The following is a 16,232-nucleotide window of genomic DNA, read 5'->3' as shown; positions in this document are numbered from 1 at the left end:
ACTTGTCGGGTAGTACAGGATAGCTGATAGTGCTTTTTAAGTCTTCTAGAAACTTACAGATTTCCTGCCAACTATAATTTTTGGATAGTTTATTTCTCTTTTCAATTCTGATGTTTTTGGCTTCATGTATTTTGGAGTTCTGTTAAATATATATATATTGTATTTATATTTTATATCTTCCTGATATATTGACTGTCTTGTCATTATGAAATGTCCTTCTTTGTCACTAATCTTAAATTATTTTATCTTTTATTAACATAGCCAGTCCAGCTCTCTCATGGTTAGTATTTGCATGGTATATATTTTTCTGATTACTTTCAACCTATTTGTGTTTTTAACCTAAAGCAAGTCTCTGGTACACAGCATACAGTCTTGCTTTTTTATCTGGTCTCACAATCTCTGTACTTTGATTGGAATGTTTAGTCTATTAACATTTAATGTAATTATTGATATGGTGAGATTTATGGCTGCCGTTTTGCTATTATTTTTCTACATGTCTCATATTTAAAATTTGTTTCCTCCTTTACTGTATGTGATGTTATGGTATGCTATGCTATGCTATGCTATGTTTTTGGTGTACCATTTTAACTCATTTTACTTTTTATGGCTTTTCCATTATTTTCTAAATAGTTTTTTAGGCATTAGAATACGCATCTTTAGCTTACCACAAGCTACTTTAACACTGACTTAATTCCAGCTAAACATAACTTTGTTACATGATGGCTCCATTTTCCTCCTTCCTTTATACGATTATTGTCATTTGTATTATATCCATATATGTACTAAACCCAACGACAGTGTTATAAGTATTTCTTTAAACAAGCTTGTTGTTAGATTTATGTATGCTGTGTGTGTAGATATAGGTATATATGTACGTGTACAAATATATGTGCGCCAGATTTCTGACCTACAGAACTGTAAGCTAATACATGGGTGTTGTTTTAAGCCACAAATTTTGTGGTGATTTGTTACACAGCAACAGAAAACTAACACACCCTGTACATGATGAATTATTCATCTCTTGCTGCTTTTAAGATTTTTATCTTTGGCTTTTAGTAGCTTGAGTATAATATGTATAGCTTTGGTTCTCATTCTCTTTATCCTACTTGGGGTTCATTGAGCTTCTTGTATCTGTAGATTAACGATTTTTATCAAATTTGAGACATTTTTGGTCTTTATATCATCAAATATTTTTTCTGTTCTCCTTCTGGGACTCCCATTACATGGACGTTGGTACACTTGATGTTCTTCCACATCTTTGAAGCCCTGCTCTTTTTGTTTTTTTTTAAAGAAGCCCTGTTCATTTTTATTCAAACTTTTTTTCTCTCTCTCTGCTTTGGTTGGATAAATTCTACTGATCTATATTCTAGTGCGTGGATTTTTCTTCTACCATCTCAAATCTGCCATTGAGCACATTGTCTTGGGCTGGATTACCTAGAGAAGCAAAACCAGTAAAGCATATAAATATATATAGAGAGAGATTTATATCAAGAAAATGGCTCACAAAGTTGTAGAGACTGGAATGTCCCAAATCCGTGGGTCAGGCTGGAGGCGTCTCCTGATTCACGTAGCTGCAGGAGCTGGCGAACCCAAGATTGGCAGGTCAGAGAGCAGGTCTGCTGCTCATAGCCTGCAAAGACCAACGAATCCCAAGAACAGTAGGCAAGACCGGAGGTAAGCTGCCAGCTCAAGTCCCAAGAACCAGAGGTCAAACAGGAGGCAGTTGCAGGATCCAGAGTGAGCAAAAGCCCACGAGCCTTGCCAGAATGTCCACTTATATTCGATGCAGGCCACACACCCAAGGTAGCTCCCTTTCAACTGACTGTCTAATCACAACAGATCTCATCATGAGGGTGATCACATTATATCAACTATCAACATGGACGTGATCACAACATCGTACAACTGTCAAACCACTGAGAATCATGGTTTGATCTCATGGCCCAGCCAAGTTGACACACAACCTTAACCATCACATTTATTGAATTTTGTGAGTATTTTACTTTTCATCTCTATTGAGTTATTTTTTATAGTTTCCATTTCTCTATTAAGATTCCTGTTTTTTGGGTCAATGTCATCATATTACCCTTTAATTCTTTGAATGTAGTCTGCTAAGTCTATTATCTGGGACCACTCAAAATCAGTTTCTATTAACTGCTTTTTCCTCTCAGTATGGATCACATTTTCCTATTTCCTTACATGTCCCATGATTTTTTTGTTAGACACTGGACGTTTGAGATAGTACATTACAGAAACTCTGGAACTTTGATTTTTTTTTTTTTTTTTAATTTGCCTGGTCTTCAACTGTGAAATATGCTCTCTCAAGTTTTAATTCTTATATATTTTTAGCTTGGCTTCCTCAGGAGATCATCCTGTGTCTATATAACTTAGTTTTAAGCTACTTATCTAGGAAAAGTATATGCTCAAACACCTCAAGCCTGGTCTTTGATCTGTGTGTGGACTGGGAAAAGCATATTCAAAGCTCAACCAGTTCTCAAGTCTGCCTTAGCCTTTGCTTCTGCTAGACTCTCTGGTCTCCCTTGCAAATACATGTAGTTTCACAATAAGCAAGGGATGTGTGGATAGCTTATCCCTTCGTGTTTCCCTTTTTTTTGAGTCTGTTATCTGGTAGTCCACTGCTAATCCCAACTGGAACCACAACCTCACACTAGCAGATATCTTAGTTTTCCCCATTTGTTTCCTGTCACATTCGCCACTTTTAGCTAACAAATCCACAGATTTTACCCACTGTTCCCAACTGAGTCAGCCTCTCTGGAAGCAAAGCTGCTGGTTTTCCAAACTACAGTTCTTGATGAAGGTGGTGGATGAAGGGAAGGGGGAATGTGAGGCGCAGTAGCAGCCTCAAGCAAGAAGGCTACAGACTACTACTATTCTTACATGAAGCTCTAGCATTTCTCTAAGAATAAATGCTTCCAAATTTGAAGTCTACCTCTGGCAAATTTCCAGAGCCAAAATAGTTTCAGGCAATTGTGTCCAGTTTTATATGTATACATATACCTTTTTTTTTTTTTTTTGGTGGGGAGGATTCACCAAACTCTTCATGTGGCCATAGCCAGAAGTCTCTCTCTTGTAGATATTTTTACACTTATCATCCTCATTTTATAGATAAGAAAATAAAGACTCAGGAAGACTAGATCATTTATTTAAGGTCAAAGAACTATGTGGTCTGAAAGGGCTAATTTTTATGTGGGACAAGGTCACTGGAACCAAACAGTATCTTGTTTAAAATATGGCTGACTTTGGATAGCACCTTTGTTGAACTTTTTTTTTTTTAAAGTGAGATGATTGTTATAACCCATAAATCACTAAATCCCAGTGGACCTAAATTATTCTTGTTTATCCAAATGAAAAGATAATTTAATGACTGAGAAAAGGCAAGATAAAACTGGTACTAGTGAACATGGGTAAAATTAAAAAGTCAAACTACCAAGTTGAAATATCAATACATATTTAATACATCTTTGCATATGGTATGCAGTAGGCATCCTGTAATGGCCTCCAATGATCCTTGCTTCCTGGTATTCAAGCCTTGCATAATCACCTCCTGAGTGTGGGCTGGGTTTATTGACTCACTTCTAATGAAGAGAAAATGGCAGAAGTGATGGCATGTCACTTGAGATTAGGTTAAAAAAAACTGTGGCTTCCATTTTGGGAGCTCTCTCTTAGATCTGATGCTCTGGGGGGAGCAAGCTGCCGTACAGTAAGTAACCCTGTAGAGAAAGCCACATGGCAAGGAACTTAAGTCTCTGGCCAATAGCCAATGAGTAACTGAAGCATGCCAAAAACCACAGCAGTAAGTCTGGAAGAGAATTTTCCAGCCCCGACAAGTAGCTCCAGTCAATACCTTGACTGCAGCCTCATAAGAAACCTTGGGTCACACCCAGATTCCTAACTCACAGAAACTGTAAAATAAATGTTTGTGGTTTTAAATTAAGCTTTGGCACAACGTGTTAGCCAGCAAAAGATAACTAATGCATGTTTAAATATTCCTGCTTTTCTTTCTGTTACTAAAATGTTGTCTCTGCCTACACTCTAATTCCTGAGAAAATAACTACCACCGCAACCCTCCCAACTATCTTCTTAATTTCATTTGTGCATGCGTAACTAGGTTTCTGAAGGGGACACAGGGGAAGATTATCCAATAAGCAAGAAAAGCATGGTGCTTACCTGGCTTACCAGATGATCTGTAGTGAAACTGTTCATTACAGATCGGTAAGTAAGCACAAGTAAGCCTGTGCTTACCTTGCTTACTGGGTCATCCACCCGTTAGGGATTGTAAACTTGAAAAGAGGCTTTGATTCTGTAGGAAGGTGCTGTGGGATTGGGAGAGAGACAGATGCCAGCCAGACCTAGAAGTAGACTCTTTGATGTGGTGAAAAAAATGTGAAACTGTTCACTACAGATGATCTGGTAAGTAAGGTAAGCACTGTGCTTACCTTGCCTATTAGATAATTCGCCCCTGGGGAGACATTAAGAGGCATGAGATTTGTTCAATGGCTTTAAAAATTATATAGTCAAAGGAATTTGAGTTATCTTTACATAATTTGAGATTCAAGAGAAAGAGCATTTTATAGGCTCCTTTGAAGAAAGAGAACATAAGACAGTAAATGACTGACCAGTAACACTTTTGTTATAGAAAATTATGAAGAGAAAAATTACACTGAAAAAAACTGGGACTGCACTTGTATCAAGCTAGGAAATTGCTTACTTTAACACAGGTCAATTAGCAATGGCTTAAACATGACAAGAGTCCAGGCTGGTAGGTGCTCTAAGGATACAGGAAATCCAGGGATCTGTCATCTTCCATGTTGTTGCTCTTTCACTGATACCTTCATCATAGAGTTCAAGATGGCTTAGTCCTATAACGCAGGTGGTCTAGCCCTTGAAAGCAGGAAGAGGAAGTGGAGGGCAGCAGCCGCCTTTTATGGGTATGATTGAAAGTTGTACACATTGACTCCACTCACATCCTATTGCCTAGTATTTTGCCATACAGCCATATCCCTCTACAAAGGAGACTGAGAAATATAATCTCTAATTAGGTGGCCATGTGCCTAGCTAGAATTTGGGGCACTCTTCTACTAAAAAGAATATGAGGGAAATAGGTATTAGTAAACAGTAGTGACTTCTAGTCAGAACATAGGTTGAAAACAAACTTGACTATTTTTTATTGTTAGTGGCAGATCTGGATAATATAAGTAAACTATTAATTATCAGAAAATTTAGAAGTCATATTGCTGATATAACCTAATCACTACCAAGCTGATATCCACATATTTCTAAACCTTGAAAAATTCCATTTTTGAACACAGCACTAGCATAAAATACCAGAAGGTAGTTTAGACTGAAGAAACTTCCAGAAAGAGCATTATTGTTTGACACTTGGTCATACCTGCCCACAGAACCTTATAGTACTTTTTAAAAATAACCAAATCAACACCTACATTTGGTTGTTTCATTTCTTGATGAAGAGATCTTATCTGGTATCAGATATCACTACAAAAAGGAGTTACACTGTTTGCAAGCTTCAGTAATAATATTAGAAAAGAAGATAACCTGTAAAGCTATTTTACACTGACTAGCTCCTGTGTATCAGGAAATATGCTGGGTGCTGTGGAAGATACAGAGATGTTAAAGATGCAACACAAAATTTTATGCTACCTATTGCATAATACTATTTATAAAAAATTCTAGAAAAAGCAAAACTATAGAGACAGAAAGCAGATCAGTGGCTGCCTGGGCTGGGGGTGGAGCAGAAATTGACTGCAAAAAGACACAGGGAACTATCCGAGGTGATGAAGGTGTCCTAAAACTGGACTGTAGTGATGGTTGTACAACTATATACATTTACTAAAAATTATCAAACATACACTTAAAATGGGTAAATTTGTACATCAATAAAGCTGTTTAAAAAAAGTTCACAAGCTTTATAATAACTTCTGTGATTCTACCATCTTTCTTCCTAGAACCTTTGAATTCCTGTTTGAGAAAACACACACAATTTTAGTGAGGTACTAAACAGATAATATCCTACAGATTAAGACAGATTTCCCTCCAAAATCTTCTCAGACTTACCTATTTCAACTAACTTCAACTTTTCTAAACCTAGTGGTCTGTTCAATTTTTTTCCCCATCTACATCATATCTAGTGTCTTTATTAAATATTCTACTTCTATTGCCTGCCAAAAGCTTGAAAGTAAAATTTACTATGTAGCCTGTGGAATAAAGTACCATTCAGATAGAAAGAAGCACTAATTAAATTTCTAGTAATTTCTTTACAGTCACATAGCAGTTATGGATTCTGAAACTATTCATCTATACTTTAAGATAATATCTCACAATTGAATTAAAATTTAAAACAGAAAAATAATAAATTCCAACTGTTGCTACAAACAGTGTTAGTCTATAGTAAAGTCAGATAGGAAATTTACACAAGAATAAGTTTTATTCTAAAGCCAGTCATGTTGTTGCTAGGTGCCATCAAGTCAGTTCTGACTCATAGTGACTCCACGTACAAGAGAATGAAACACTGCCCAGTCCTGAGCCATCCTCACAATCGTTGTCACATCAGAGCCCACTGTTGCAGCCACTGTGTCAAAACATCTCATTGAGGGTCTTCCTCTTCCTCTTTTTCACTGACCTTCTACTTTACCAAGCATGATGTCTTCCTCCAGGGACTGGTCATAGAATCCAAAAAAAAGCAAGTCTCTCAACAAGCATAAACAGGACTTACTCAAAGTTAAACAATTTTTTTAGAAACTATTGTGCTAATATGAAATACTTCCATATTTATCTTCATTATCTTCCCTCACACTTCCTATTATGTATACAACCTGGTAGCCCAAGAGGAGCCCTGGTGGCACAGTGATTAAGCATTTGGCTGCTAACCAAAAGGCAGGCAGTTCGAATCCACCAGTCACTCCTTGGAAACCCTATAGGGCAGTTCTACTCTGTCCTATAAAGTCACTATGAGTGGGAATCAATTTGACGGCAATAGGTTTTCTTTTTTTTTTTTTTTGGTAGCCGAAGTTGGCAGAAAAAAAAAAAAGAGTGAAGGTCACCTCAACAGTTACTCTGCACAAGATGCCAAAATTTATACACTTCTTAAAATGTGAAGAAAACATATCTCACTTTTGTGACTCGATTTTAAGTTAATCAGAACTTCTGGCATCCTTCAGCAAAGAAAATCTTGCACCTGACTTCCTAAAAACCAAAACCGGTTACTGCTGCATTGGTCCCGACTCATAGCGACCGTACAGGACAGAACAGAACTGCCCCATAGGGTTTCCAAGGAGCAGCTGGTAGATTCAAACTGCTGACCTTTTGGTTAGCAGCAGATCTCGTAACCAGTGTGCCACCAGGGCTCCTGACTTCCTAAGGACCTCTCTATTTCAGCACTGACTAAAACCATCCCCAGAACTCCAGAGACACACCTTCTAAAGGTTATCTGATAACTAGAGCCTTAAATAAAGCATTCATGAAATACTACATGTAACTTAATTCCTCCTACTCATGGTAATCTACATTGAAAGCTTTAAAAAGAGGTACTACTTTTCTTCTCTGACTCTTACTTCTATGTGTACTTTCATCCCTTTTTTAATATCTTAAAAGAAGATACATCGGGTACGTAAGTTTTCCTCAAAGCACATTTCTCTCATAAAATTCCTCCTTGACCACTGAAGCAACCTGTTGGTACTAAAGCTATAAAAATAAAGATTTAATATCAATTCGTACATTATCAGTGGTGCATGCCCTGTGAGGTGTTTTTCTAATGATGATGAAGGATTTGGGATCGATCACATTCTCTCAACTGGTTTCCTATGCAAAGAAATATAGTCATTGGTCTGCTGACAGACAGCAAGACATCTAAATATATATCACACACAGTCTCTAAAAGGTAAATATAGATTTCAAGATACACAATTACTCAAATAGTAACTGATATAATTTGGTAAGATTATCGTAAAGTGGTTCCACCATATGAAAATCTAATTGTGATATCAGTGGGTACCCTTACTTTAAAGTTGTAAAGGCAACAGGTAGCAAAGACTGAAGCTAGCATATTTGATTCAAAACAATCCGTTAACCAAAGATAAAGTGTTAACAGGCTTAAGTACTTAAGAAAATGCTACTCCCAAAGTTGACCTTTGAAAAGCCATTCCCTGCCTCTCAGCTTTCTGATATTTAAAGACCACACTTCAACTCCACACACTCAATTATGTATAAAATTGGCCTGACTCATAGCAGTTTAAAAGTCATCTGGTGTAAGTCCCCCACCTAACTCAGGAATCCCTTCCATAACACCCCCAAGAGGAAATCATTCAGGGCCTCATGAACAGTGATATGCTGAAAAGATCTCTATACCTGGAAACACTGAGCTGGGTTCCAGCCCAGGATCTGCCATTCGCTATCTAAATTTCTCGGGTAGACCATTTCAGTTCTCCAGGCCTTTGTATCTGCATGCATAAGAAAGGGAGAATTGACTAGTTGGCCTCAAAAGTATCTTGCTGTTGTGAAGTTTTCCAGAGAGGTTTACTATTTCAAGAAAAAATTAATTCTATTGTTAGATAGCTCTAATTGTTAGAAGGAGCCCTGGTGGTGCAGGGGTTAAGCGTTGGGCTGCTAATCAAAAGGTCGGCAGTTTGAATCCACCAAACCGCTCCTTGGAAACCCGATGGGGTAGTTCTACTCTGTCCTATAGGATCACTATGAGTGGAAATCAACTTGACAGCAACAGGTTTGGTTTCAGTTTTTTGGAATTGTTAAGGAAGGGCTTTTTAAAATTCCAAATATACACACCCTTCAAACCTGAAATTTCATTTCTTGATACCTATCATAGAAAAATATGGCATATGCATAGAAAACATTATAAGCATTGCTTGTAGTAGCAAAAAATTGAAAACATCCATTAATAGAGAAATAAACATGGTATGGTAAAATACTGTAGGATATAATGTAGCAGTTTAAAAGAATAAAGGAAATCATATACTCAGTAATAAGAAAAGAACTCCAAGCCATATTAAAGTTTAAAAAAACTGCAGAACATGTACATTTTGATGCCATTTATAAAAAAGCTATGTCCAATAGAACTCTCTTCAATGGCAAAAACATTTTAGGTCTACACACTCCAGTACAGTAGCCACTAGTCACATATGATTGTTGATCTCCAAAATGTAGCTGTTGTGACTGAGACACAGAATTTTAAATTTTATTTAATTTCAATTACTTTAAATTTAAATAGCCACATGTGGCTAGTGGTTACTGTACTGGACAGTACAGGTTTAGAAGAAAACGTAAACTGGTAACAGTGGTGACCTCTGGAGAGGAAACTGTAATGGGAGGGTAGGGTTGAGCCAAGGCATTTTTCCTTTACCTGCATTATTTGTATGTTTTAAAGCAAGAAACTACTTATTACGTACATAAAAATAAAATTAAATAAAGACAGGCCTTGCTGATACTGAACCAAAATCTATGTTGTTGTTACCTGCCGGTGAGTCGCCCGGCTCATAGGGACCCCATGCACGACTGATCAGATCATTGTGATCCACAGGGTTTTCACTGGCTGATTTCTGGAAGTAGTTCACCAGGCTTTTTTTTTTTTTTTTTTCTTTTTTACTTGTATTTACTTTTTTTATTGTGCTTTAGCTCAAAGTTTATAGAGCAAATTAGTTTCTCATTCAACAATTTATACACAAATTATTTTGTGACATTGGTTGCAATCCCCACGATGTGTCAACACTCTTCCCTTCTCCACCCCAGGTTCCCTGTTTCCATCTGTCCCATTTTCCTGTCCCTTTCTGCCTTCTTGTCTTTGCTTCTGGGCAGGTGTTGCCCATTTGGCCTCATTTACAGGATAGCTCTAAAAAGCACATTCCTCATGTGTGTTATTGTTTGTTTTATAGACCTGTGTAATCTATGGCTGAAGGGTGAACTTCGGGAGTTACTTCAGTTCTGAGTTACAAGGATGTCCAGGGGCCATAGTCTCGGGGTTCTTCCAGTCTCTAGTCAGATCAGTAAGTCTGGTCTTTTTGTGTGTGTGAACTTCATTTCTGGTCTACATTTTTCTTCCTCTCTGTCCGAGATCCTCTTTTATGATCCCTGTCAGAGCAGTAGGTGGTGGTAGCTGGGCACCATCTAGTTGTTCTGGGCTCAGGCTGGGGGACACTGTGGTACTTGTGGTCTGTTAGTCCTTTGGACTAACATTTCCCTTGTGTATTTTTTTTTTTCCATTCTCCTTTGCTCGGAACAGGATAGGCCCAGTAGACATATCTTAGGCAGCCTCTCACAAGCTTTTAAGACCCCAGACACTACTCACCAAAGTCTGATGTAGAACATTTTCTTTATGAACTATGTTATGCCAATTGACCTAGATGTTCCCCAAGACTATGGTCTCCAGGCCCCCGCTACTCGGTCCCTCAAAGTGTTTGCATGTGTCTATGACGCTTCTATGACTTTGACTTGGTCACCTTGTGTTGACTTCCCCTATAATGTGTACTGTCATTCCCTTCACCAAAGTTACCACTTATCTACTATCTAGTTGGTGATTTCCCCTTCCCACCTTTCCCCTCCCTGGTAACCATCAAAGATTGTTTCTTTCTATGTGTAAGCCTTTTCTTGACTTTTTATAGTAGTGGTCTCACACAGTCTTTGTCCTTTTGTGATTGACTAATTTCACTCAGCATAATGTCCTCCAGATTCATCCATGTTGCGAGATGCTTCGTGGATTCATCGCTGTTCTTTATCGTGGAGTAGTATTCCATTGTATGTACCATAATTTGTTTACCCATTCATCTGTTGATGGGCACTTAGGTTGTTTCCATTTTTTTGCTATTGTGAATAATGCTGCAATGAACATAGGTGTGTATATGTTCACTGGTGTGACAGATGTTATTTTTCTACAATATATTCCTAGGAGTGGGACTGCTGGATTATACGGCATTTCTATTTCTAGCTTTTTAAGGAGGCACTATAAAGTTTTCCATAGTGGTTGTACCATTTTACATTCCCACCAGCAGTGCATAAGAGTTCCAATCTCCCCACAACCACTCCAACGTTTGTTATTTTCTGTTTCTATTATTATTAGTTTTGACTTGCATTTCTTTAATGGCTAATGATCACGAGCATTTCCTCATGTCTGTTAGCTACCTGAATGTCTTCTTTAGTGAAGTGTCTGTTCATATCCTTTGCCCATTTTTTAATTGGATCATTTTGTCTTTTTATTGTTGCAATGTTGCAGTATCTTATAGATTTTAGAGATTAGACCCTCGTCAGATACATTGTAGTCAAAAATTTTCCTCCAGTCTGCAGGGTCTCTTTTACTCTTTCAGTGCAGTCTGTTGACGAGCATAAGTGTTTAATTTTTAGGAACTCCCAGTTATCTAGTTTCTCTTCTGCTGTTTGTGCATTGTTAATTATGGTTTGTATACTATTTATGCCATGTATTAGGGTTCCTAGCATTGTCCCTATTTTTTCTTCTATCATCTTTACAGTTTTAGGTTTTATATTCAGGTCCATCTTACGTTAGTTTTTGTGTATGGTGCAAGTAGTGAGGTATGGGTCCTGTTTCATTTTCTTTTACAGATGGACATCTAGTTTTGCCAGCACCATTTGTTAAAGAGACAGTCTTTTCCCCCACTGAATGGACTTTGGGCCTTTGTCAAACCAGCTGACCACAGGTGGATGGATTTACCTCTGGGTTCTCAATTCTGCTCTACTGGTCTATGTGTCTGTCATTGTACCAATACCAAGCTGTTTTGACTACCATGGTTGTATAGTAGGTTCTGAGATTAGATAGTGTTGAGGCCTCCTACTTTGTTCTTCTTCAATGATGCTTTACTTATCCGTGGCCTCTTTCCTTTTCATATAAAGGTTAATGCACCAGGCCTTTCTTCCTAGCCTCGAAGCTCCACTGAAGCCTACTCAGCACCATAGCAACACGCACGCCTCCACTGACAGATGAGCTGTGGCTGTGCTTGAGGTGCATTGGCAGGGAATCGAACCCGGGTCTCTGGCACAGAAGGCAAGAATTCTACCAGCAATCGAATCACTACTGTTCCCATGAAAGACATAAAAAATGTTCAGTTTTTCTCTTTTGCTTTTATCATACGTGGAGAAAGTCGGGCAAATATGGTAGCTTTCTTCCAAGATGTACTTTAAATCACATTTGTTCATATTTCTCTCCCAAACTACCACACAGCCCACCCCCGGTATTTTTTTTTTACCATACTAATTTGGTACAAAAGATGCGGCAATACAATTGTAAGGGCTATTGGCCCATCATCAGGGGAGCAGGGCATACTTTCTAAAGTTTCCCAACTAGGGTTAATAGATTCGTGCCTCTGTATGCAACAACCTTTCCAACTGTCATAGCTCCCTGAGTCCTCTTTTCCAAGCCAAACATCTCCAATTCTTATCAGAAGTAGAGCCAAAACCTTTTCACCATCACAAGGCTCTACTGTGGCTCAAAATAACAATAACTGTTAAGTCAGGATATGAACATTTTTTAGAGACTTCCCTTAGTGCCATGGTATACTCAGCCATAGTCTCAGTCCAAACTTCCTCAACACTTGGTCATTCATTTGTTCACAAACATTTACTGAATGCTACTTTATGTCAGGCAGTGCACTTGGGGGAAGAGATATAACAGCGAACAAGATACACTGCCACAGCCTCTGCCCCTCAAAAGCCTTGTCCTCAAAAGTTCTACTTAGATTAGAAGGCACTAAAATAACTCAATTTCAATTTATTCCATGCAGTCCCACTCACTTCATTCTGAATACCACTAGGACCATGAGACTAGATACAGGATTCTTATTCAAGTTTCTAATACAAGGAATGGAAATCTACACAAGAGCATGTCAAATACTTTAACACAACAAGCGAAGACCTATGGGTAATTTCCCTAGAACAAGTTTTCAGCTGTCCACAGCAAAAATGTGAAAAACAATGTAGTAAAGAAAATAAATTTATTATATAAGGATTTTCTTTATCCTAAGTCTTGTTTTTCCTCTTCTTTGGGGGTGGAGGGGGTATAATAAAAATGTTATACACCTCATTATTTAATGATTTAAATAGAAAGTACCTGGTTTTTTGGAGCCATGGTGGTGTAGCGGTTAAGAGCTTGACTGCTAACCAAAAGGTTGGCAGTTCAAATCCACCAGCCACTCCCTGGAAACCCCATGGAGTAGTTCTACCCTGTCCTATAGGGTTGCTAAGAGTCGTAATGTTTTACTTTGTTTTTAGTTTTTTTGGCCAAATAAGATGACAGCAATCGAACATCTGTGCCAAGTATTTGTTGATATTTGTTCATATTATCCACTGATTTAATGAACTAAACAAAGTCCCCTATGCCCTAATATCTACCTCCTGAGAATTTAAAATTCTGTTCCTCATCTGCCCTTTGACAAGGATTCTTCTATAGAATCCCTGATCTAACTGGTCAGTAATGATAGCTGGGCACCATCCAGTTCAGGTCTCATGGCTAAGGAGGCAGTTGTTCATGGAAGCGACTGGACATATATTCTACTTCCTCCACCGATTCTTGACCCTCCTTCTTCCTCTGGTGATTCCAGCAAATAGAGATCAATTGTTGTACCCTGGATAGCCATTTGCAAGCTTTTAAGACCCCAGGCACTACACAACAAATTAGGAGGTAGAATAAAAGCACCAAAATCAATATAGGCCAATTGACTGCGATGTCCCATGAAACAATGACTCTAAGCCTCTGAATCAAGAAAATAAATCCCATGAGGTGCTAGGTTGTACATAAGCAATATAAGCAGCTACCTTTTATTTTTTTTTAGTAGAAATATATATACCCCATCTTTTGCCAGCTCAACCTTCTTCAGGTGTACAGCTTAGTGGTATCAATTACCTTAATCAGTTTGTGCAAACAATCACCTCCAATCGATGTCAGATTTCCCTTCATCATAAACAGAAATTTGCTATTTCCTAAAGGATAGTTCCCCCTTTCTCTCTCCCTCTCACCCCTGGTAAGCACTAATAGACTTTGCTCTCTATACATCTGCTTATTTTTCTCATTTCATGTAAGTGAAATCATACAATACTTGTCCTTTTGTGACTGATTCATATCACTCAGTAAAATCCATGGAATCCAGCCACTGAGGCCAAATGACCCTCTGAAACTATTACCCTGAGGAAATCTTTAAACCTTTAACCAAAACTATGCCCTGAAATCATCTTTGAAACAAACAACAGTTTAGCCTAATTAGAAAACAATATCTGTATTAAGCATCATACTTTTTAAAAGAATTATCTGTATGTGATCAAATTGACAACAGCAACTGGAAAGACAGATGAAAAGCTTAGGGGCAGTTTGTGTTAATGACAGTGAAACAGCTTGGAAAAGGTTATTGAGGAAAGTGGCAAAACTTGAAGAATGTAACCAATGTCACTGAATTGTACATGTAGAAATTGTTGAAGTAGGGTATGTTTTGTTGTGTCTAGTTTCACCAAAAGTAAAACAATATGTGTACTACTGTTTCATGAGAAACTATTTGTTCTGTAAACCTTCACCTGAAAGTAAAAAAAAAAAAAAAAAAAAAACCAAGGAGAAAAAGATGGCAGAGCAGCAAGACAGAAGACCATGAAGCAATGTACCAACCCCAGATTATCTATTTCTGGACTTCTTGTACATATGAGAGAAATAACCTTCCCCATAATTAAAAAAAAAAAAAAAAATCCACCCCTGAACACACACAACAGGCACTTACTCCTCCAACAAACAGAGCTCCGGAAGTCATTACATCTTGACACAAGGAAAAGTTAAGCTTTCTCCCTCTTTAGCTATATTATTCACAAGAACACTAATGTTATAATAAAACAGATCTGAACACAGACTAATCAAAAAAGAAAGTGTATCGGTGACCTTCAATAAAAATAAAAGTAGCCAAATTCTTATCAAGGTTATTTATGGGTAGTCAAATTTTAAAAATGCAATTTATATTAAGTTCCAAAACAGAGAAGGAAAGAGAGAAAATGAGAACAAAACAAATTAACAACACAAACTCAATCACATAAAGTTTGTCACCAACACTGCCAACTAACAAAACGGCAAAATTCACTTGATATTTTCAAGTGACATAAAGCTTATACAAAACACACATCTCCTCCACCCACCCTTCCACCTCCGACAAAATATGTATCTGTCCTTACCTTCTGGTAATCTGTATGCTTTTGTGTAAGGGTTAAAAAGTAGGAAAGCAACACAACATAAAAAGAACAAGCGTTTTTTTTAAGGCAGGCAGGCAGGCAGGCCTAAATTCCCCAGCTTAAGACCTAGATCTACCCCTTTGTGTGTGACCTTGGACAAGTCATTCAACCGCTTTAAGCCCCACTAGACTATAACCTCCATAGAAGGAGTGAGTCTGCCTGAGTAAGCCCGGACCTATAGCATTCAAGTATCAGTTTCTTTTTATATAAAATAAGGATGTTAGCCGTATTTATCTCACAGTTATTTGAAGAATTAAATGAGATATGTATATAAAGCTCTGGCATAATGCCTGATCATAGTGAAGGCTCAATAAAAATTAACTGTTAGTAGTAACATCAGCTATCAAACCTGAAGGTATCGTTTGAAGACTTTCAAATATTAATGTAAAGTTTTTACATAATAACTATAAATTGCTCAGTTGACGAAATATTTAACAGAAACCCACAAATTGTTTCTAAACCACTGGGCTGAGAATCTAATAATGAATCCTGAATTGTAAGTAACATATCAGAGCTATTAAAAGACATTCCGTAGACTCCAACTTTCTCTACTCAAAAAAACATAAGGGGCGGGGGGGGCGGGCCTAAGCATCCTCCCCATTGGCTTCCCAACGTCTGGTTCGGGCGTCCCCAGCTGTCAGGGAAGCCCCCTCCCCGCGCTTAGGAGGAGGAGAAAGGAAAACTCGGAGGCCAGGGCCGGAGTTGGGGGAAAGGGAGAATCCCAGCGCCTCTAGCACAGACCCACCTTGAGCAGAATGGACGGCGGCAGCTGATTGATGTCTGGGGTTTCGGGGGCTGGCTCCCTGTAACAGTCGCAGGGGACTTCGGGGGGCTCCTGACAGTCCGCGTCGCCAGATTCGTGCTGCTGCTGGGCGGGCAAGGGAGCGGCGCCCCCCGTTCGAACAGCGTCCCCGACGGCCTCAGTAGTGGTACCTTCGGAAGCGGGGGAGGAAGGCGCGGGACAGAGCGGCTGTGGGGGCTGC

General features: G+C 38.4%; 1 protein-coding gene across 1 annotated transcript in view; it reads right to left on the bottom strand.

Annotated features, from left to right (window-relative positions):
• FBXL17 (F-box and leucine rich repeat protein 17) overlaps positions 1-16,232 on the bottom strand; it is a 567,698-nt gene that overhangs the window by 550,459 nt on the left and 1,007 nt on the right. Inside the window, exon 1 of the mRNA XM_023732005.1 lies at positions 15,995-16,232. This exon is cut by the window's right edge and continues 1,007 nt beyond it. Within this exon, the coding sequence (XP_023587773.1) occupies positions 15,995-16,232 (238 nt within the window). The remainder of the gene's footprint in view (positions 1-15,994) is intronic.

The sequence above is a fragment of the Trichechus manatus genome, unplaced genomic scaffold (genome assembly GCF_000243295.1).
Source record: "Trichechus manatus latirostris isolate Lorelei unplaced genomic scaffold, TriManLat1.0 scaffold00047, whole genome shotgun sequence".
NCBI classification, from domain to species: domain Eukaryota; kingdom Metazoa; phylum Chordata; class Mammalia; order Sirenia; family Trichechidae; genus Trichechus; species Trichechus manatus.
The sequence above is the reverse complement of the archived record's forward strand: the minus strand, read 5'-3'. Positions and strand labels throughout refer to the sequence as shown.